Source organism: Mobula hypostoma, chromosome 9, assembly GCF_963921235.1.
Source record: "Mobula hypostoma chromosome 9, sMobHyp1.1, whole genome shotgun sequence".
NCBI lineage: Eukaryota > Metazoa > Chordata > Chondrichthyes > Myliobatiformes > Myliobatidae > Mobula > Mobula hypostoma.
Window position 1 is genome coordinate 7,051,543 of NC_086105.1, and position 24,032 is coordinate 7,075,574.

The following is a 24,032-nucleotide window of genomic DNA, read 5'->3' on the forward strand; positions in this document are numbered from 1 at the left end:
CAGTGGTGCTTAAAAGGCATTTAAACAGACACATGTATGTGAAAGGAACAGAGATAGCGATCTGGTGCAGACTGATAAGATCAATTGTATTTGGCATTCCACTCAGCACAAACACTGTGGGGTGAAGGGCCTGTTCCTGTGCTGTACTGTTCTATGATCTGAGAGGTAATTTACAGTAAATAATTAGCTTACCTGCACTTCTTTGGTTCTGGGGGGAAGCCCACATTGCTCAAGCAATACAACCAGTCCCACCCTCTCCTTATTTCCCCTCATTGGCATTCATTCTCTCTCCCTCTCCCTCCCTCCTGCCAACCCCCTCCCCACCCCAGTCTCCCTCTCTCTCACTCTCCCCACCTCCAAAAACAGTGTAACTCCATCATCATTTTAAATACCCCCATCAGGCCCACTGCCATTTTGTTCAGCTCTGATTTTTTGTTCATCATTCTGTTTTGAGAAGAACAACCCTAACTTCTCCAATCTAAAGTCCCTTCTCCAGAGCCAGATTGCATTACTCTTCTGCAGATAGTTTTTAATGCAAATAAAATAAAGGTATGAACATTGAAATTTGCAGCATGAATAGGTTTCTCACCCCTGAAGCCTGATCTGTCATGTAATAAGTTTAGATATAACTCAACTACATCTCCCAGTCAGTCCATGGTAGCCTTTTGTTCATCTATTTCTGCCTTAAAAATATTCAAAATTCTGCTTGCATCATCCTTTAAGAAACAGAATTCCAAAGATTTAGGACCATCAGAAATAAAATACGTGCATGTGCCTTCAAAAGGCAACTGCATACCTTAACACAGTGACTCCTGATTCCACAACCTACGGACACATTTTCAAGGACTCTACAACCCATGATCAGTATTATTGACTTATTTATTTTGAATTTGCACAGTTAATCTTCTTTTGCACATCAGTTCTTTGTCCAGCCCCACCCAGGATCCTGGGTTGTTTGTCCATCTTTGTGCGTAGTTTTTCTGTGATTCTATTGCTTCTTTCTATCTACTGTGAATGCCCACAAAAAAATGAACCTCAAGGTGGTACATGGTGACATATACCTACTTCAATAATAAATTTACTTTGAACTTGGCAAGGCGTGGTAGCATAGTGGTTAGCACAACACTTTACCGTACCAGTGACATGGATTCAATTCCTGCCACTGCCTGTAAGGAGTATGCACACTCTTCCCATGACCGCAAGGGTTTCCTCCACATGCTCCAGTTTCCTCCCACAGTCCAAAGACGTACCGGTTGGTGGATTATTGTAAATTGTCCGTGATTACACTAGGATTAAATTGGGGGGGATTGCTGGGCAACGTGGCTAAAAAGGTCCAGAAGGACCAATTCCACACTGTATCTCAATAAATAAACTTTGACTGGTCCTGGACTCTCCCCACATCTGATCTACCAAGATCCCTCAGGACTTTATGCTTCACATAAAGTGTTTTTCACTAATCCAAAAGGAATACAAGATTCCCTATCCAACCTTTCCTTATAACAACTCCCTCCTATCCCAAGTATTCTTCTGACGCCTCCACTGTTCCTCGTCTCACAATTCAGAAAGTTGTCTGAGATGTCTTTGGTAGATTGGAAATGTATCACCTCACACTGAGTCTAGTGACTCTTAACTGTTCCCAGCACATTAACATCTTCTCTGTTACAGGTATCAACCCTGAACAGCAATGATCAGTTAGGCACAGAGAGAACCTGCATTAACTGGCAAATACAGAATCTTTATTGATTTAGTTAAGAGGATTACAAGTAGTGACAATTCTGGAAACCAACCATCACAGAAGGAGATGACCCCATGTCATAAAGGTACAGATTACATCAGGATCAAGAGGAATAACTGCCATGTACACATACTCCTTTTCCAAGGTATTTCCTTTTCTATACTTTGACTGTCCGGGGATGATCAAAGAAACCTGGTAGGTGTGGATGTGTGTTTTGTAAATCCGCGAGCTTGTTGTTAACTGAACCAATAAAGGTACTTTTCAATTAATACAAATTTCTCAGTGCCTAACTGATCAGTATTGTTGAGAGTTGATACCTGAAGTTAGTTAGTTACTGCCTGTTATGCCGCTGGTGTTTAGGCAGCAATGAAGGTCCTCCATCTCTGGCTGCCCTTGGTAAGCTTCTCTATTGGCATCTGGTTTAAGATGGCGCTACTGAAGGCGTGCAACAGCTTACTGGTAGTTGGAAAGGCATAAATTTGACTAAAATCATTGCTCTGGCAGCTCTTGGGCTGTATTCCCTGGAGTTCAGGAGAATGAGGGGGGATCTCATAGAAACATTCTGAATGTTAAAAGGCCTAAGCAAATTAGATATGGCAAAGTTACTTCCCATGGTAGGCGAGTCTAGAACAAGAGGGTATGACTTCAGGATTGAAGGACATTCATTTAGAACAGAGATGCGGAGAAATTACTTTAGTTAGAGGGTGGTGAATCTGTGGAAGTTGTTGCCACGAATGGCTGTGGGGGCCAAGTCACTGGGTGCATTTAAGGCAGAGAAAGACAGATTCTTGATTAGCCAGGGCATCAAAGGGTATGGGAAGAAGACAGGGGAGTGGGGATGACTGGAAGAATTGGATCAGCCCATGATTGAATGGTGGAGCAGATTTGATAGGTCAAATGGCCTAATTTCTGCTCCTATACCTTATGGTCTTTTCTGAGGAAGATTATGATCAACTATGACAACAAACGATGAAGAAGCAAGCAGAGGCAAAGCTGATTTGAAGGATGAACTGTGTTGGTGTATTGCAAAGCTGAGCACAACTTGTTCAAGACGGGGTCGCAGATAGAGTTGATATCACTGTCGGACGTGGAGTTGGAGTGAGCAGTTTAGAGAGGAGTCAATATGGAAGAGTTTCAATGCCCATTCACATAACCCGGGTGAGAGGTTGGATCACTTCAAGCACTGAGCTGATTTGGTGAGATTGAGAACAGCTTCAAAGTGGGCAGCCCAAGTGTATCATTAGGCTGGAGTGTAGGTCCTAGAGCGAAACACTACCCAGTGCTTGGAGACCTTAAAGGAATTACAGAGGCATGAGAGAGGAGCTTGCCCAGGTGGATTGGAGGGGAATACTAGCAGGGATGACGGCAGAGAAGAGATGACTGAATTCTGGGAATAGTTCACAAGGCGCAGGATAGATATGTCCCACATAAGAAGAAGTTTTCAAATGGCAAGGGTAGGCAACCGTGGCTGACAAGGGAAGTTAAAATCCAAACAAAGGGCATATAAGGTAGCAAAAGTGATTGAAAAGTTGGTTGATTAGGAAGCTTTTAAAATCGAACAATAGGCAACTAAAAAAGCTATAGAAAGGGAAAAGATGAAATATGAGGGCAAACTAGCCGATAATATAAAACAGGATACTTAAGTTTTTTCAGTTATATAAAGAGTAAAAGGGGGGTGAGAGTTGATATTGGACCACTGGAAAATGATGCTGGTGAGGTAGTAATGGGAGACCGATAAGTGGTAGATGAACTTAATAAGTACTTTGCTTCAGATTTTAGCGTGGAAGACACCGTTGTCCCAGAGGTCCGTGAGTGTCAGGGAGCAGAAGTGAGTGCCATTGCTATTACAAAAGAAAAGTACTAGGCCAACTGAAAGGCCTTAATGTGGATAAGTCACCTGGACCAGATGGACTACATCCCAGAGTCCTGAGAGAGATTGCTGAAGAGATAATGGATGCATTGGTCATGATCTTTCAAGAATCACTTAATTCTGGCATTGTCCCAGAGGACTGGAAAATTACAAATGTCACTCCACTCTTAAAGAAGAGCGGAAGACAAAAGAGAGGAAATTATAACCAATAAGCCTAACATCAGCAGTTGGGAAAATGTTGGAATCTATTATTAACATAGAAACATAGAAAACCTACAGCACAATACAGGCCCTTCAGCCTACAATGCTGTGCCGAACATCTCCTTACTTTAGAAATTACCTAAGGTTACCCATAGCCCTCTATTTTTCTAAGTTCCAGGTACCTATCCAGGAGTCTCATAAAAGACCCTTTCATATCCGCCTCCACCACCAATGCCGGCAGCCCATTCCATGCATTCACCACTCTCTGCGGAAAAAAAGTTACCCCTGACATCTCCTCTGTACCTACCTGCAAGCACCTTAAAACTGTGCCCTCTCATGCTAGCCATTTCAGCCCTGGAAAAAAGCCTCTTACTATCCATTCAATCAATGCCTCTCATCATCTTATACACCTCTATCAGGTCACCTCTCATCCTCTGTCGCTCTAAGGAGAAAAGGCCAAGTTCACTCAACCTATTCTCATAAGGCATGCCCCCCAATCCAGGCAACATCTTTGTAAATCTGTTCTGCACCCTTTCAATAGCTTCCACATCCCCCCTGTAGTGAGGTGACCAGAAATGAGCACAGTACTCCAAGTGGGGTCTGATCAGGGTCCTATATAGTTTCCTATATAGTTGTAACATTACCTCTCAGCTCCTAAATTCAATCCCACGGTTGATGAAGGCCAATGGACTGTTTGCCTTCTTAACCACAGAGTCAACCTGTGTAGTAACTTTGAGTGCCCTATGGACTCAGACCACAAGATCCCTCTGATCCTCCACACGCCAAGAGTCTTACCATTAACACTATATTCCGCCATCATATTTGACCTACCAAAATAAACCACCTCACACTTATCTGGGTTGAACTCCATCTTCCACTTCTCAGCCCAGTTTTGCATCCTATCGATGTCCCGCTGTAACTTCTGACAGCTCTCCACACTATCCACAACACCCCCAACCTTTGTGTCATCAGCAAATTTACTAACCCATCCCTCCATTTCCTCATCCAGGTCATTTGTAAAACTCACAAAGAATCGGGGTCCCAGAACAGATCCCTGACTCACGCCGCTAGTCACCGACCTCCATATAGAATATGACCTGTCTACAACCACTCTTTGCCTTCTGTGGCAAGCCAATTCTGGATCCACAAATCAAGGTCCCTTTGGATCCCATGCCTCCTTACTTTCTCAATAAGCCTTGTATGGGGTACCTTAACATATGCCTTGCTGAAATCCATACACACTACATCTACTGCTCTACCTTCATCAATGTGTTTAGTCACATCTTCAAAAGATTCAATCAGGCTTGTAACGCACGACCTGCCTTTGACAAAGCCATGCTGACTATCCCTAATTATACTATGCCTCTCCAAAAGTTCATAAGTCCTGCCTCTCAGAATCTTTTCCATCAACTTACCAACTACTGAAGTAAGACTCACTGGTCTATAATTTCCTGGGCTATCTCTACTCCCTTTCTTAAATAAGGGAGCAACATCTGCAACCCTCCAATTCTCCAGAACCTCTGGCATCCCCACTGATGATGCAAAGATCATCGCCAAAGGCTCAGCATTCTCCTCCCTTGCCTCCCACAGTAGCCTGGGGTACATCTTGTCTGGTCCCGGTGACTTATCCAACTTGATGCTTTCCAAAAGTTCCAGCACATCCTCTTTCTTAATATCTATATGCTCAAGCTTTTCAGTCCACCGTAAGTCATCCCTACAATCACCAAGATCCTTTTCGTAGTGCCTACTGAAGCAAAGTATTCATTAAGTACCTTTGCTACCTCCTCCAGTTCCATACACACTTTTCCACTGTCACACCTGATTGGTCCTATTCTCTCATGTCTTATCCTCTTGCTCTTCATAAGGATGAGGTTTCGGGCTACTTGGAGACTAATGATAAAATAGGTCGAAGTCAGCATGGTTTCTGTAAAGGGAAATCTTGCCTGACAAATCGGTTAGAGTTCTTTGAGGAAATAACAAGCAGAGTGGACAAAGGAGAGGCAATGGATGTCATTTACTTGGATTTTCAGAAGGCATCTGATAAGATGCCTCACATGAGGCTGCTTAACAAGATAAAATCAATGGTGTTAAAAGAAATATACTGGCATGGATAGAGGAATAGCTGATAGGCAGGACATAGTGAATGGGAATAAAGGGGACTTTTCTGGTTGGCTGACAGTGACTAGTAGTGTTCCTCAGGGGTCAGTATAGTGGCCGCTACTATTCACATTGTTTATCAATTATTTAGATAGTGGAATTGATGGCTTTGTGTCAAAATTTGTGGATGATACGAAGGTAAGTGGAGGGATAGATAGAGCTGAGGAAGCAATGTGATTTAGACAATTGGAACAATGGGCATAAAAGTGGCTGATGGAATACATAGTTAGGAATTGTATGATCATGCATTTTGGTAAAAAGAGTGTGGACTATTATCTAAATGGGGAGAAAATTCAAACATCAGAAGTGCAAAGGGACTAGGGAGTCCTCGTGCAACACTCCTGGAAGGCTAATTCACTGGTTAAATCTGCGGTTAAAAAAAGGCAAATGCAAGTTGGCATTTATTTCAAGAGGAATGAAATATAAAAGCAAGGAGATAATGCTGAGGCTTTAGAAGACACTAGTCAACAGTATTAGGCCCCATTTCTCAGAAAGGGTGTGTTGTTATTGGACAGAGTCCAGAGGAGGTTCATGAGGATGATTCCAGGAATGAAGGGGTTAACATATGAGGAGCATTTGGCAGCTTTGGACCTGTACTCACTGGAATTTAGAAGAGTGTGGGGGGAACTCATTGACTCCTACTGAATGTGGAAAGGATCTGGAGAAGATGTTTCCTATAATGGGGGTATCCAGAACTAGAGGGCACAGCCTCAAAATTAGGGGTGACCTTTTAGAATAGAAGTAAGAAGGGATTTTTTTTTAGCCAAAAGAGTGGTGAATCTGTGAAAATCTCTGCCACAGACTATGGTAGAGGCCAAGTCTGTGGGTCTATTTAAAGCGTAAGTTGATAAATTCCTGATTGGTCGAGGCATCAAGGGATAGGGTGAGAGGGCTGTAATATGGGGTTGAATGGGATCTGGGATAGAACATAGAATAGTACAACACATTACAGGCCCTTTGGCCCACAATGTTGTGCCGACCCTCAAACACTGCCTCCCATATAACCTCCCCACCTTAAATTCCTCCATATACCTGTCTAGTAATCTCGATCAGCCTCTCAGCCTCGATGAAATGATGGAGCAGACTCGAAGGGCTGAATAGCCTAATTCTGCTCCTATGCCTTATGATCCAATGCTCTTCAATATACATGTGTAGAATTCTGGTCCTGTTTTCTCTGGGTTGCTTCGTGCTTACTTCTCCCGTCCCGTATTATTTTCCCTCTGGACTCCATCCCACCTCAGCCTAACCCTCCTAAACTTGGGGATTAGAAGGTACAAATACTTACAAACATAGATAAAACATCTCTCATCTCTTAATAGAGGAACATCTGCAATTGTTCATTTAGCTTCAAGGAATAAAAATACAGCTGGATGTTGTTGAACAGATTGAGAAAGTTAGATTAAAATAGTACTGTTTGATGACTGTTACCAGAGGGGAAACATTGGAAGCCCAGATCAATCTTTAGTGCTGGCATGCCAGATGGAAATGCAATGTCAACATTTATCCACCCTGTTTGTGTGAATCAGTAAATGTGTACTACATGTGTTGCTCATTTTAAGTTCTTCAGCTACACTGAAGGAGACATACACTCAGTGGCCACTTTATTAGATACCTCCTGTAGCTAATAAAATGGCCACTGGGTGTATATGCAGCAGCTTAATAGGAATCATTTTATTTATTAATGTCCATTAATATCCAATTCTGTTATCCTCAGCTGAGTCAATACAATGTTGCTTGAATTACATACCGTTTATTTCCACATAACTATACTGGTAAAAAGTTAGTGCCATGACAGCATTTAAGAAAATATACTACAAGTGTCAAACAAAGTGACACTCAAAGAATACAGTCCATTGGCCTTCATCAATCATAGGACTGAGTTTAGGAGCTGAGAAGTAATGTTGCAGCTCTATAGGACCCTGGTTAGACCCCACTTGGAGTACTGTGCTTAGTTCTGGTCACCTCACTACAGGAAGGATGTGGAAACTATGGAAAGGAAGCAGAGGAAATTTACAAGGATGCTGCCTGATTGGAGGACGTACCTTACGAGAATAGGTTGAGTGAACTTGGCCTTTTCTTCTTGGAGCAATGGAGGAAGAGAGATGACCTGATAGAGATGTATTAGATGATGAGAGGCATTGATTGTGTGGATAGTCAGAGGCTTTTTCCCAGGGCTGAAATGGCTAACACAAGAGGGCACAGTTTTAAGGTGCTTGGAAGTAGGTACAGAGGAGAGGGCAGGGGTAAGTTTTTTTTTACGCAGAGAGTAGTGAGTACTTGGAATGGGCTGCCGGCGATGGTGGTGGAGGTGGATTTGATAGGGTCTTTTAAGAGACTCCTGGATAGGTACCTGGAACTTAGAAAAACAGAGGGCTATGGGTAACCTTAGGTAACTTCTAAAGTAAGTACACATTCAGCACAGCATCGTGGGCCGAAGTATTGTGCTGTAGGTTTTCCACGTTTCTAAAGTGAGGAGTAATTAAAGACAGATTCAGCAATCTAACTACAGTGCAAAAACATTTTGTAATTGGGCAAAGATAATTCATTTTTATTGAAACCAGTCAAACATAAAGCACCTTTCAGGAGAAAAAGCTCATGATAATTGGCTAAATTAAAAACTACTTTGTCTCAAACCTCTTCCACAAAGCAAGTGAAATGATAGATGCATAAGGCGCTGCTGCAAAATTTTCTCCAGAATAGGACGGCATAGTACATGATCAGATATACGAATTGATCTGAACTGGTATAATGTTTGCACCCAGATTATATCCTAATATGATAATTGCATAAAACAAACAGTATGGAAGTACAAAAGACAAAACTCTAAATGGAGGAACTTTGAAAACACCACTCTTCAGCAAGACTGATACTGTAATGATACTTCCAGAGTAGTACCAACTTGTAGGTTAATTGATTATTGTAAATTGTCTAGTGGGTCTGCTAGGATTAAGTCAGGGTATTGCTTGCTGGTGCAGCTCGAAGAGCAGGAAGGGTCTATTCCACGTTGCAGCTCGATAAATAAATAGATAGATAGATGCATTCCCCCTCCTATTGATATGGGGTTCCTGAATAAGAACTGTAACATTAACTATTGGACTTCTACAAGGAAAGTGAAGAGATTGCAGAGTCAATAGTAAGTGCCAGGCAGCTGTACAGTATAATCTGTTTTTAAGGCTGGTGCATATAAAGTGACCAAACTTAATAAGCCCAGCATTGTCAGCAGAACTAAGTGGCTTTGTAACATCTCAGAAAAGTTGAAGGAGATATTCAAGGAGCTAAAGTTTAACTCTTTGCTTCTTTCCCTGAACTTATGTGGCATGTCTTTCAATAAGTTTTACAATGCCTCAGTAAAAAATACAGATCTCTCAAGTCTCAAATCTGAACTTCCCTCACCACAACAGTTAAACAGTGAACTTCCCTGAATGGCAAGAGACTGGTTTGAATGACAAGGGACTAACAGGAAAACTGCTGGAGAAATTCAGCAAGTTAGGCACCATCTGTGGAGGAAGACAGATAATTACTGTTTTGGGTCAAGGGATAGGTTCACTAAATTGAAAAATCTAATTCGTGTCAATAAGCAGGATAAAGCTGGTTGTGTAAGGGAGGACCTGAACTATCACCCACTGTATCTTAGAACACGCAGTGTAATGTTAATTGTAGGTCTATGATGCAATGCAAGCATAGACAAGATAACATAGTTCAAGTTGAATTCTTGCATACTCAAGGCCAAGTGATCCAGAGACCTGAAAAGCAGACTAAAGGGAGCACCCAGACATCAGCAGCAAGCTCACATGCAGGAGAGTGGAGAATGAAAAGCAACTGGGAAGGCAGTTTTTAATGGTCATCAGAATCAGGTAGCATGGTAGCGTAGTGGTTAGCACAACGCTTTACAGTACGAGTGAGCTGGGTTGAATTCCTGCCACTGCCTGTAAAAAGTTTGTATGTTCTCCCCATGACCACGTGGGTTTCTTCCAGGTGCTCTGGTTTCCTCCTACTGTTTAAACACATACCAGTGGTTAGGTTAATTGGTCATTACAACTTAGGATCATAGGATAAGATTAAATAAGGTGGTGTGGCTCAAAGGGCCACAAGGGCCTGTTCTACGCGGTATCTCAATAAGTAAATGAATGGAGTGAAGAGGACAGCTCTTCACCTGCAGTAAGGGAGGGCAGCTTAGCCGGTCATCACCAAGACTACCGTTGGTAAGGGGTGATCTGGTCATTCACCACATAATGTACATCAACGGTCATCAGCGGTTTGACCGTGAAGATGGCACCGAGAATTTACAGTTAAGTTGATAACTTTGGGGGTGTGGGGGAATCTGATGTTGTTATATCAGTCAATTATGTTAAGCTATTTTAATCTCTCAATTCAAGTTATGGTATATTGACATAGATAAATTTTAGCTTGAATTGAATTCCTGGCTTGGACCGTTGTATAGCAATCCTCACCCAATGTAACCATATGCGGCTTAGTGGAGGCATATCTTTTGGATTGACAATCATCATCATTGCCTCTGTGCCATGTTGTATGACGTGGGCGATCATTGTCTCTCCAGGACCACCGATATATTCTTGGCAAGTTTTTCTACAGAAGTGGTTTGCCACTGCCTTCTTCTGGGCACTGTCTTTACAAGACAAGTGACCTCAGCCATTAGCAATACTCTTCAGAGATTGTCTGCCTGGTGTCAGTGGTCGCAAGGCCAGGATAGCAGAGGGAAGAAGCACCTTATACCTCCTTTGGTAGAGATGCCACCCTGCCACCCCAAGATTGAGAATGCAATGTTAATTATAACAAGCTGTAAAGAGAATATAAGATACAAGATATGGGCCACTTGGCCCTTCATGTCTGCTCCACCATTTCATCATGGTTGATCCATTTTCTCTCTCAGTCCCAATCTCCTGCCTTCTCCCCATATCCTTTAATGCCCTGACTAACCACGAATCTATCAAATTCTGCCTTAATGACTTACCCAATGACTTGGCCTCTACATCCACTTGTGGTAATGAATTCCACAGATTCACCATTCTCTGGCTAAAGAAATTCCTTCTCATCTCCATACTAAAAGGACACCACTCTGGGCTTAGACTCCTCCACCATAGGAAACATCCTTTTCATATCTATTCTATCAAAGCCTTTCAACATTCAATAGGTTACAATGAGATCCACATCATGAATGTCAGTGATGCTTCACTACCAGATGAGCTCAATGCAGTTTATGCTGGCTTTGAAAGGGAGAAAAAAAATCTGCAGCTGTGATGATCCCTGCAGCATTCGTTAACCCTGTGATGTCTGTTTTGGAGGCCGACATCAGGCTGTCTTTCAGGTGAGTGAATGCTCACAAGGGAGTAGGTCCCAATAGAGTACCTGGTAAGGCTCTGAATACCTGTGCCAACCAACTAGCAGAGGTATTCTAAGACATTTCCAATCTCTCATTCCTCCAGTCAGAAGTTCCCACCTGCTTGAAAAGGGCACCAATTATACCACTGCCCAAGAAGAGCAGTGTGAGCTGCCTTAATGACTATTATCCTGTAGCACTCACATCTAGATGGTGAAATGCTTTGAGAGGTTGGCCATGGCTAGAATCAACTCCTGTCACAAGAAGGATCTGGACTCACTGCAATTTGCCTATCACCACAATAGGTTCTAGAGCAGACAAAAACTCAGTGGCTCTCCATGCGGCCTTGGATCACCTGGACAATGCAAATACCTATGTCAGGATGCTGTTTATTAACTATAGCTCAGCATTTAACACCATTATCTCTACAGTTCTGATCAAAAAGCTACAGAAACTGGCCTCTGTACCTCCATCTGCAACTGGATCCTCAACTTCCTAACTGGAGGACCACAATCTGTGCGTGTTGGAAATAACATCTCCACCTTGCTGACGATCAACATTGGTGCACCTCAGGGATATGCGTTTAGCCCACAGCTCTACTTTCTCTACACCCATGACTGTATGACAAGGCACAACTCAAATGCCATCTATAAATTTGCTGATGGATACAACCATCGTTGGCAGAATTTCAGATGGTAATGACAGGGTGTACAGGAGTGAGATATACCAGCAAGTTGAGTGGTGTTTTAGAAACAACCTTCCACTCAACATTAGAAAAACCAAAGAGCTGATTGTGGACTTCAGAAAGGGTAAAGTGAGGGAACACAAACCAATCCTCATAGAGGGTTCAGAAGTGGAGAGAGTGAGCAATTTCAAGTTCCTGGGTGTCAAGATCTCTGAGGACCTAACCTGGTCACAAAACCATGATGTAGCTATAAAGAAGGAAAGATGGCAGCTATATTTCATTAGGAGTTTGAGGAAATTTGGTTTATCACCTAAAGCACTCAACAATTTCTACAAATATACCTTGGAGAGCATTCTGGCTGGCTGCATCACAATCTAGTATGGGGGAGCTAGTGCACAAGATTGAAGTAAACTGCAGTTCCATCATAGGTACTAGCCTCCGTGGTATCCAAGACATCTTTAAGGAGCGGTGCCTCAGGAAGGCGGTGTTCATCATTAAGGGCCCCCGCCACCTTCTTCTCATTGTGACCATCAGGAAGGAGGTACAGGAGTCTGAAGGCACACACTCAGCGATTCAGGAACAGCTTCTTCCCCTCTGTCTTCCCATTTCTCAATGGACATTGAATCCATGAACACTACCTCAATACTTTTTTAAAAAATTTTGTTTTGCACTCTACTTATTTTAGTTTAACTGCTTGATATGCACATATATAACTACTGTAATTCATTATTTTTAGATTTATCACGTATTGCATTGTATTGCTGCCGCAAAGTGAACAAATTTCACAACATATTCTGGTGATACAAAACCTGATTCTGATTTTGGTTCTTACTCTGATTACACCATTTGGATACATCGCCATTTATTTTATATAGATACAGTGTGGAACAGGCCCTTACGGCCCTTCGAGCCACACTGCCCAGCAACCCAGATTTAACGCCAGCATGATCACAGGACAATTTACAATGGCCAATTAATGTACTAACTGGTACATCCTTGGCTGGTGGGAGGAAACCAAAGCACCCCAGAAGAAAACCACACAGTCACGGGGAGAACATACAAACTCATTATGGGCAGCAGTGGGAATTAAACTGGTGGGTTGCTGATACTCTAACCCATTGTGCTAACCACTACACGATCATGCCACAGTTTGGTTTAAGAGGCCATAAGACATAGGAGCAGAATTAGGCCATTCACCCCATCAAGTCTGCTCCACCATCATGGCTGATCCTGGATCCCACTCACCCCATACACCTGCCTTCTCACCATATCCTTTGATCCCTGAAAGATCAGAAAACAACCAACTTCCACCTTAAATATTCCCATGGACTTGGCCTACACCGCAATCTGTGGCAGAGTATTCCACAGATGCAATTATTCTCTGGCTAAAATAAATCCTCCTTACCTCTGTTCTAAAAGGTTGCCCTCCTATTTTGAGGCTGTGCTCTCTAGTTTGGATACCCCCACCAGAGGAAACATTCTGTCCATATTCATCGTATCTAGTCATTACAACATTTGGTAAGTTTCAATGTGATCTCCATACATTCTTCTAAATTCGGGTGAGAACAGGCCCAAAGCTGCCAGACACTCCTCATATGTCAACCCCTTTATTCCTGGAATCATCCTCGTGAACCTGCTCTGGACGCTCTCCAATGACAATACATCCCTTCTGAGATAAGGGACCCAAAACTGTTGACAATAATCCAAGTGCAGCCTGACTAGTGTCTTATAGAACTTCAGCATTATCTCCTTGTTTTTATATTATATTCCCCTTGAAATAAATGCTAACATTGCATTTGCCTTTTTTACCGCAGATTCAACCTGTGAATTAACCTTCCAGGAGTCTTGCACGAGGACTCCCAAGTCCTTTGCACCTCTGATGTTTGAAGTTTCTCCCCATTTAGATTATAGTCCACACTCTTGTTCTTTTAACCAAAATGCATAATCATACAATTCCCAACACTGTATTCCATCTGCCACTTTTTTGCCCATTCTTCCAATTCTCTAAGTTCTACTGCCATTTGAAAACAACTTCTTGTGTGGGACACATCTATCCTTCGCCTTGTGAAGTATTCGCAGAAACTTCAGAGGTCTCTGCTCAGCCATCACCCTGGCCAGTATTCTCCTCCAATCCACATGGGTAAGCTCCTCTCTCATGTCTCTGTAATTCTGTTTATTCCATTGCAATGCTGATACATGTGACTTATGCTTCTCCCTCTCAAATTGCAGTACGAATTCAATTATGTTATAATCACTGCCTCCTAAGGGTTCCTTCACATTAAGCTCTCTAATAAGATCTGATTATTATACAACACCCAATCTAAGATAGCCTTCCCCGAGTAGGCTCAAGCACAAGCTGCTCTAAGAAGCCATCTTGTAGGCATTCAACAAATTCCCATTCTTGCGATCCGACAGCAACCTAATTTTCCCAATCCCTTTGCATATTGAATTCCCCCATTACAATTGTGACATTACCCTTATTACATACCCTTTCCAGCTCCCTTTGCAATCTCAAATCCACATCTTGTCTACTATTGGAGGCCGATATACGATTCCCATAATGGATATTTTCCCCTTGCAACTTCTTAACTCCACCCACAAAGAGTGAACACTCTCTGACCCTACGTCATTTCTTTCTAAAGATGTATTTCCATCTCTTACCAACAGAGCCACATCACCGCCTATGCCTTCCTGCCTGTCTTTTCGATACAAAGTATATCCTTTAATGTTAAGCTCCCAACTATGGCCTTCTTTCAGCCACGACTCAGTCATGCCCACCATGTCATACTGACCAATCTCTAATTACACCACCAGTTCATCCACCTTATTCCGAATGCTATGCACATTTAAATACAGCACCTTCAGTCCTATATTCTTCATCGTTCTGAATTTTGCTCTTTAGTACAATTTAACTCTTTGGTCTGTCTGCATTTGTATCAAATCATTAGCTTGTCCTTCCTTACATTCATGTTACACCCATCATCTACTTGTAAACCTGCTGGCTCATCCTCAGCTCTATCATCCTGGTTTAGTATGGCAACTGCTCTGCATGTGTGCACAAGAAACTACAGAGAGTTGTGGACACAGCTCAGCGTGTCACAGGAACCAGCCTCCCCTCTATGAACTCTGTCTACACTTCACTGCCTCGGTAAAGATAAAATAATCAAAAACCCCACGCAAACCAGGCATTCTCCTTTTTGCCCTCTCCTATTGCTCAGAAGATACAAAAGCCTGAAAGCAGGTACCAACGAATTCAAGGATAGCTCTATCCCATCGTTATCAGACTCTTGGATGGACCTCTTGTACAAAGAGATAGGTGCTTAACCTTACATCCTACCAGATTATGACCATGCACTTCACAGTCTACCTGCACTGCACCTGCTCTTCAGCCCTCACACATTATTCTACATTGGTATTGTTTTACCTTGTTCTACCTCCATGCAATGTAACCAACCATATGCAAGACAAACTTTTCAGTGTATACTACTGTGCAAAAGTGTTAGGCAGATATACAGTATAAAGTGAGGGTGCCTAAGACTTTTGCACAGTATTGTAGTAATTTTATGTATTGCACTGTACTGCCAAAGTAAAAAAAAACAAATTTCATGATATATGAGTTATGATAAATCTGACTCTGATATGGGTCTCTATTGTGGACCGAGGGTGGGAAGGGGGCAGGGAGAGGGGAATCTTCATTGGGAAAAGAGGAAGGAAGAGGGGAGGGAGCAGGAAGCACCAGAGAAACATTCCGTAATGATCAATAGATCAATTGTTTAGAATCAACTGACCTTATCTGGTATCTCGGGGCTGAGTATATCTGGGGGGGAGCCACCCCCCCCACCCCCTGGTACCCCTTCTCTGCCACTGGTCCCACAACCCTTCTGTGGTGCTCTGCCCTCACCATTCCTAACATCCTTTGCTTCTACCAGATTAACAAACTCGCTCTCTGTTCTGCACTGACAAATACAGTACTGTGCAAACCTAGCACCCTAGGTGTGTGTCTATATATATATATGTGTGTGTGTGTGTGTGTGGGGGGGGTGTGTGTGTGTGTGTGTGTGCCCCAGCTCTCTCTCTATATATATATATATATAAGACTTTTGCACAGTATTATATTTTGGTACAATATTAATATCTTTGCACTGCACCTCTGTTGGAAAACAACTAATTTCATGCTATCTAACAGCGAAAATAAACCCAATTGTAATTCTGTTGGTAATTCTGGACTTGACTGCTAAATAACTTGGAAAATAGTGCTGGTTTAATCCACATCTGACAAGTCTGCCTTGCTTTTGCAGAAGTTATACATTCTTGATCAGGATGGGTGCAATGACTATCACAAGAAGCGGAAGCTGCACTGCATTTCAGAATCCAAGTGAAAAAAAGTTGAACATGACTTTTGGGGAGCTTTACAGCTTTGTGGCCAGAAAAGGGATGTCTTGTGCAAGAAGATACAATTGAATTCCAGTGGCTGGCACCACCCATTTTCTATGTTTCTATGAATTTGAATATATCTTGAAATTGGCAGGCAGCATAATCAATTGAAAAGATAGACGTACAAGTCATAAGACATGGGAACAGAATTAGGCCACTCAGCCCATCAAATCTCCTCCACCATTCGATCATGGCTGATTTTTTACTCCCTGTCAACAATATTCTCCCGCCTTTCACATCCTTGCTAATCGAGCCTTTAGCCTTTCACATTCTTGCTAATCGAGAATGTATTAACTTTAGATATACCCAATGACTTGGCCTTCACAGTGCCTGTGACAATGAATTCCACAGATTCACCACCATCTGCCTAAAGAAATTCCTTATCATTTCTGTTCTGAGGCTGTGCCCTTCGATCCTAGATTCTCCCACTACTGGAAACATCCTCTCCACATTCACTCTATCTGAGCCTTTCAATATTGGATGTTTCAATGAAATCTCACTCATCTTTCTACACTCCAGCAAGTTTGTCCACTTGCTAATACTTATAAGCACAGTTACCTGCCAACACAGCAGATCGCCCTTGGAATAAACAACTGTGATTATTTTTGTTCCTACTTTCGCTATCTGATCACTCTAGATCAGGGGTTTCATAACTGGCCATTGTTGCTTGGTAGCCAAGGGCTCGGCCCAAGACTCCAGCTCCGATTTGGAAGCCTAGGATATCGGGGCTCTGGAGACAGGCGGTGTCACAGTAGGAGACCTGCGTGTCATCAGGGGAGACGAAATATCTATGGCTATGTGCCTGGAGACCCGAGATCTTCGGGCACAGAGGTCAAAAAAAGCGATGTAATGGACTTTTAACATCGTAAACCAGCGAGTCGTTTGTTATGTCTCATTTACGATGTTGGAAAGTACAGGTTTGGTTTGGTTGAGTTGAAGAAAGCAAAGCCTACGCAATTGAGGCAGCAGAGAAAGGATCAGCATGGGTGTGGACCAAGTATGTCCAGAGGGGCAGATAGTCAGACAGTGTATACATATCTTGCAAACCCTTCAGTAGTTGCATAGACACCTGAAGAGCAGACTATCTGTTGGATGGAAGTGACTGATAAGGGCGGATGCCAAGTTTTTAAGCTCACCATTGGGAGGTAGTGCTTTAGTACTGCTAGCCCACCACCTCGAGGGAGTCTTGATCATAAGCGGGCCGAAACTCCTGAAGACAGGTGGCAGATCAACTGATGATCCCACTGGTGATAGCACAGGACAGCTAACATCTTAGTCCACGTGTATTTTGTAACTCTTTCTCTCCCCACTCGCTAGAAAATGGAGACACCTCCTTCTCCCTTATTAGGGAGAGAGAGAGTCTGTGGTAAGTTGTATACCGGGTGGAACACGAAGTCTTTGGGGTAACTGCGAGTCTGTGTCTTTGCAATTGCTCTGCTCACACTTAGGGTGCTCAGTTGTGGGTGCCGATGCTTTTTTTTGCCGGGGGGGGAGGGGAATTGTTGCTTGCTGCCGCTTACGCACGGGGGGGGGGAGAACTGGGGGGGACTTTGGGGTTCTAACATTTAACTGTTGTTCATTCTTTGGGGCACTCCTCAGTTTTCACGGATGGTTGCAAAGAAAAAGCATTTCAGGATGTATATTGTATACATTTCTCTGACATTAAATTGGACCTTAGAACCTTTTTTATGCCATAAACAAATACCATTAAGTAAGGATTCTGCTTGGGAACCCCTGCTCTAGATGGTGCAAGTAATGCATACATTAAAAATAATAACTAAAAAAGCAGCTTACGTGGAAAAGAAACAGAATTAAGTTTCAAGTTGATAACATTTTATCAGAACTGCTGGTAGTACCTTCAGGAAAATGTGTATTTAATTCCTGATTGACCAACCATGGACCCAGCATTGAAGGAATTCCTATCTACCAGTCTATGAGGAACCACAGACTGAGTTGTTTGAAACAAACTTTGAAGAAAATACACAGGCTATGATTGAAGAAACTGTGATGATCAGTGCTTTCCATTCACAAACAAGATTGGGGAAGCCCAGCAGTGTAGTGGACAGCGCAATGCTTTGCTGTACCAGTGACCCAGGTTCAATTCCCTCCGCTGTCTGCAAGGAGTTTCTCCCCATGAACATGTGGGTATCTTCTGGGTGCTCTGGTTTCCTGCCACGGTCCAAAGATAAACCAGTTGGTAGGTCAATTAGTCGTAAATTATCCTGTGGATAGGTTAGAGATAAATTAGGAAGTGCAAGGTGGCATAGCTCGAAGAGCCAGAAGAGCCTACTCCACACTTTATCTCAATAACTAAAGACTTACCCGAGGACGCTATTTAGGTTATCTACTTTCTCCAGTCTGATTGCCTACAGAATGCCTTCAAGTGCTGATCATCTCAAATCTCTCATCACCATGAGTGAAAACTAAGGAATTTCTAAGCATGGAAGGAACCATCGGAAAGTAAGGGATTTGCAACAATCAATTGACAAAGGCATGATACTTACACATTGTAAATTGGAGGCAGAATTGGGCAATTACAGACAGGTCCAATCAATCTGCACAGGCAGAGGCAAAGACCAAGGGTGTCGAGTTCAGAATCAGAATTATAGCTAATTATATGGGGGTGAACTTACAGTGAGCTGAGTTCGAAGATGCACAAATCTGTTGGAACTTAAAAGCTGCAACTGTGTGTGTGATAACTTCATAATAGTTTAAAATAACCTTATTGCACAATTCTTTTATAGTTTCCTGCTATGCTTATATTTTACTTACATTAGTAATGGTGTTAGTTAATTTCAATAAACTTTGAAAAAAGAGTTTCGAACTGTGCGTTTTTATTTGGGTGTTGTCACACACGTGGGCTCAACAATGGTAACCAGTATCAGTGAGTGGCACTGTCAGAACTACCGAAAGGTTTGGATTTGATGGATGGAGTATATCCTGACATTAAAGAGATCTGATTACAAAAAAATATAATATTAAACAGAAGGTGAAGATACGTATATGGTTAGCAACTCCATGATATTTAATATGATATAGCAATGTCAATGTAACTTTCTTGGTCACCGGACTTGAATGTAGCAGATTGCGGATCTCATGATTCATTCAGGGTTTCTGGTTGGGGAAGACTGAATGATTTTGTGGGGACACACTCGTCCACTACTGTTTTAGTAAAGTCCGTGACAACCATGGTGCGTCCAATCCGATCAACAGATGAGCCCTTCAACACGGCCCGGATCATGCTGTAGCCGATCCTCTGCCTCCCGCAGCCACCTCGTTGTTGTCCTAATCTGGAGTTTTGCTCTTTAGCCTGTGCCTGTATGCAGGCAGGGGGACAGCCAACTGATCAGAAGCGTGGTCTGGACATGGAACGGTAGGCATTCCTTACCAGAGTGTGACAGTGGTCTGTCCAATCACAAACCCTTCGGTAGGGTCTCCGCCCGGAGCCTCGACTGACTGTACCCTTTTCCATAGATGCTGCCTGGCCTGCTGAATTCCTCCCGCATTTTGTGTGTGTTGGTAACTGTGGTCTAGCGTGTTGGGACTTCTGGTGCTATGGGTTATATGATGATGGCAATTGGGCAGGATTTTCTTCAAACAAGGCTGGTTGAAGTCCCCGACTATGATTTAAAATGCATCGTGATGGACTGTCCCTTGGTTGGAGACGGCATCATGCAGATTCTGAAGACGGGTTTCTACCCGCAACATCGGCTGTTTATTCATTTCCATTTTTGCCGCCTGACCTGCTGAGCTCCTCCAGCATTTTGCGTGTGTTGCTTTCTCGTGCTAATGCAGTTATTTCAGGCGCTTGATCATAGTCTTGGCATGTAAACTGCGGTCAGGTTTATGGATGAGAACTCCCTAGGTAAATAGAACGGACGGCATTTAACCGTTAGGCGTTCAACGTCAGGAGGAACACAAATTCGAAAAAACCGCCTATTAACCTTTCCACTGTATATTAGCAGTAATATACAATCCTGCAAATTACGACAATCGCATGTCAAATAGCACTGCTTAAAAGAAAAGCAGGCAATTGTTCTTAGAATGCACCGGGACTGCGGAGATAATCTTTGCCAGCACAGTAATGCTAATTGAGGGACCAATATTGGGTGCACTAAGGGAAACTGTCTTCAGTATCACTTAAGGCCGATTTCTAAATTGATACACATGGCACGGGGGCCGCCATTTATTCCCGAGAAGAGAATGCGACGGCGAGTTCCTTCTTGAATCCTTCGTCCTTGTGGTGAAGGAAATCCTGACTATGAGTAATAACCCTTGGGAACTTGCTGCAGTCTATCTAAGGTTCACACTGAGATATGACCTGTATAAAGTGGAGCGCGCTGCGCTGCTAGACTGCCGTTGATCTGGATGATGCCTTGTTTCTGAAGAGTGGTTAAGATTAGAATAATCCATCGAATCTCTGACATGCCTTGCAGGGAATGGGCTGGAATCAACGCAAGGTCTGAACGGTACTTATATGGCCAATCTTGAAAATTTTCCGAATTAATTGTGATATTGATAGTGGAGCAATTTGCCTGTGGTAATCCAATTGTTGAGGCGTTGCACTCTGTAAGAATGGGTGAGTGAGTGAAGCCTCCGTCGGTCCAGGTCGACCATTGCGTCCTGGCTGTCTAGAAACGCAAGCCTGGTCAGTACGATACGGAGAGCAAGCTGTTGCCCCTGTAGCGGGCTCCCATCTCCATGCAATTGATGAACCCAAAGGAACGGCAGAAACCGATACACTTTTGTACCAGCAACATCGCAGGCGTTTCCAGTCAGTATTAGGAACTCCAGCTCCGGATTCTTCCCTCGGGGTTTACTCCCGAAGCCTTCCCCATGAGTGGGTACAGCCGCAAGGCAGCGGAGTTTTGAGATCAGAACTTCCTTTCTCCTAGATGAGCTGCCAACCACGGCTGACGAGCCCCAGTTGCCCGAATCGACTGGTTTTAAAGGTCAGTAACCCGTCATTGCCCCTTCTCCTGTCAGTAGAAACGGTTCCGCCGAGCTTAGTACAGTATCCCTTAAGTAGGATTCATAGTCGAGTGTGGTAATAGGGACATATTCAATGCTCCCAAATAGCCTCTGACAACCGTCCAGCTCCTGGCCTTTGTAAGAATAAGACAGTCAATAAATAGAAGGATCCTTAGGAGCATTGATAGACAGAGATCTTGAGGTGCATGTCCAAAGCTCCCTGGTAGGGTGGTAAAGGCAAAAAGTATACTTACCTTCGGGTAGCGGGGTGGAGATGCCAAAGAAGGTGCAAGGCGCCCCTCTCCTCCACTAGCCTGCAGGTCACCTTGGGCAAGGTGTAGCACCTAATTAGCCACCTTCTCAGCACCACGTGAAGCCATGGGAGCAAGTCCTATGAGCAGCTGGTGCAGATCACAAGTCCTGGTTAGGCGACTACTGACGCCAGACAATCTCTGAAGAGTATTGACAATGGTTGGGATCACCCGTCGTGTAAAGGCACTGCCCAGGAGAAGGCAATGGTAAATCATTTCTGTAGAAAAAGATTGCCAAGAACAATCATGGTCATGGAAAGACCATGATCGCCTACGTCGTAAGATACAGCACGTAATGAACGATGAACCTTCACGGGTCCGGGCAGTGAGCATACGATTTGGGAAGTCATGTTGTTGTTGTGTAAAACTTTGGCTAAGCTATATTTCAGGTAATCCGCGCAATTCTGGTCGCCACACTATAGAAGGGATGTGGAGGCTTCAGAGAAAAGATCGGTTCACCAGGATATTGCTTCGATAAGAGATTATTAGCTCTTAGGAGAGCTTGGACAAACTCGGATTGCACTGAAGACCGAAGGGGTGAAGTATTCAAAATTCTTAGAGACGAAGGGTAAGTAGTCAGAGTCTTAACCCGCCTCCCCCCGTGGGGAAATGTAACTATTAGTGGGTACATCTTTGATGTGGGGGGATATTACTTGACATATCGGAATGGGAAGTGGTCAGTCCATGGCCTGCTCTACCGTCGCGATGAGGCCACACTCAGGTTGGAGGAACAACACCTTATATTCCGTCTGGGTAACCTCCAATCTGATGGCATGAGCATCGATTTCTCCAGCTTCCGGTAATTACCACCCCCCCCCCAACCCTACCATTCGCCATTCCCTTTTCCCTCTCACCTTATCTCCTTGCCTGCCCGTAGCTTCCCTCTGGTGCTCTTGTTCCTTTCCTGTTCCATGACCTTCTGTCCTCTCCCATCAGACTACCCCTTCTCCAGCCCTGTACTGTATCTCTTTCACCAATAAACTTCCCAGCTGTTTACTTCACCCCTTCTCCTCCTCCCCCCCCGTTTCACCTATCACCTTGTATTTCTCTCTCACCTCCCCGCACCTTTTTATGTCTACTCATCTTTTTTTTCCCCCTCTCCAGTCTTGCTTAAGGGTCTCGGCCCGAAACTGTATTTTTTCCATAGACGCTGTCTGGCCTGCTGAGTTCCTCCAGCATTTTGTGTGTTAAACTCAGGGAGAGCATCGCCCGAGCTCCTTCTGCTCAAAAGTCACTGGAGCGAAATATACCCACAGAATATAAAATCTTAATTTTAAGCGACATATTTAAACAGATCAATTTGCAACAATTTCAGATCAGAAACATTTTTATACGACGTACACTATTCAATTGTACGTGTGCAGGAATCGGAGGTTAGCTACCAAAATACAGGGCTGACGTTGGACATTGCGGGCTGTTAAAAAGATAGTACATCGGAGAAATGACCTTATTACAGGCGTACATTATACAGCACAGAGCTAAATTGTCCGGTCATTGTTTATCTGCGTATATTTCACATTAGTCATGTCTCTGTAAACTAAAACACGGGTACAGTAAGTAAGTATTTCCATGCGCGGTTAGTGCATTCTTTCATACACACCCTTACACAAAACATCAGCACAGGAACGGGCCATTCGGCCCATAATGTTGTGCCGAACCAGCTAAAAAGTTAATCAAAAAACATCCAAACACTAATCTCTCCTACCTACACAATGTCCACACCTTCCATCTTCCTCACATCCGTGTGCCTGTCCAAACGTATCATAAAATGTATTTGCATCTACAATACCACCATAACATCCAGCGCATTCCAGGCATCCATCACTCTCTGAGTAAAAAACTTACCCCTCACAACTCCTTTGACCCTAACCCTCTCACCTTCAATGTATGCCCTCTGGTACTAGGACATTTCTAGCCTGGGAAACAGATACTCTCTGTCCACTCTGTCTCACTCTTCTCCAGCGTGTTGTGAGTGTCACTCTATCTATGCCTCTCATAATCTTGTAAACCTCTGTCAGATCTGCCCTCAGCCTCCGGCGTTCCAGAGAAAACAACCCAAGTTTGTCCATTCTCTCATGTTAGCACGTCTTCTAAACCATACTTACCTCCGACAGATTTGCCAATGCTATACAAGTGTGTAATTGACGGGTAGTTTGAGTTGATCCGATGTAAAAACGATTCCAGTTCTTCCGCGTTGTGGTGTTTGAATTCCAGAGTGAAACTATAAGGAATCATCGTCCAAAACCACAGAAACTTTGCGCCTGGAAGCATCTTTCAAAGAGTTTTCTGAAAGTTTAGAAACTCAAGTTGTAGTAACAGTCCGTTCTCCA

The 24,032-nt window shown here is 43.4% G+C and overlaps 1 protein-coding gene across 1 annotated transcript in view; it reads right to left on the reverse strand.

The window, feature by feature from the left end:
* The window catches only part of LOC134352303 (carboxypeptidase M-like), a 73,857-nt gene that overhangs the window by 49,643 nt on the left and 182 nt on the right, over nt 1-24,032 (reverse strand). The window contains exon 2 of the mRNA XM_063059598.1: nt 23,808-23,988. Coding sequence (XP_062915668.1) covers nt 23,808-23,973 — 166 coding nt within the window. The 5' untranslated portion in view covers nt 23,974-23,988. The remainder of the gene's footprint in view (nt 1-23,807; nt 23,989-24,032) is intronic.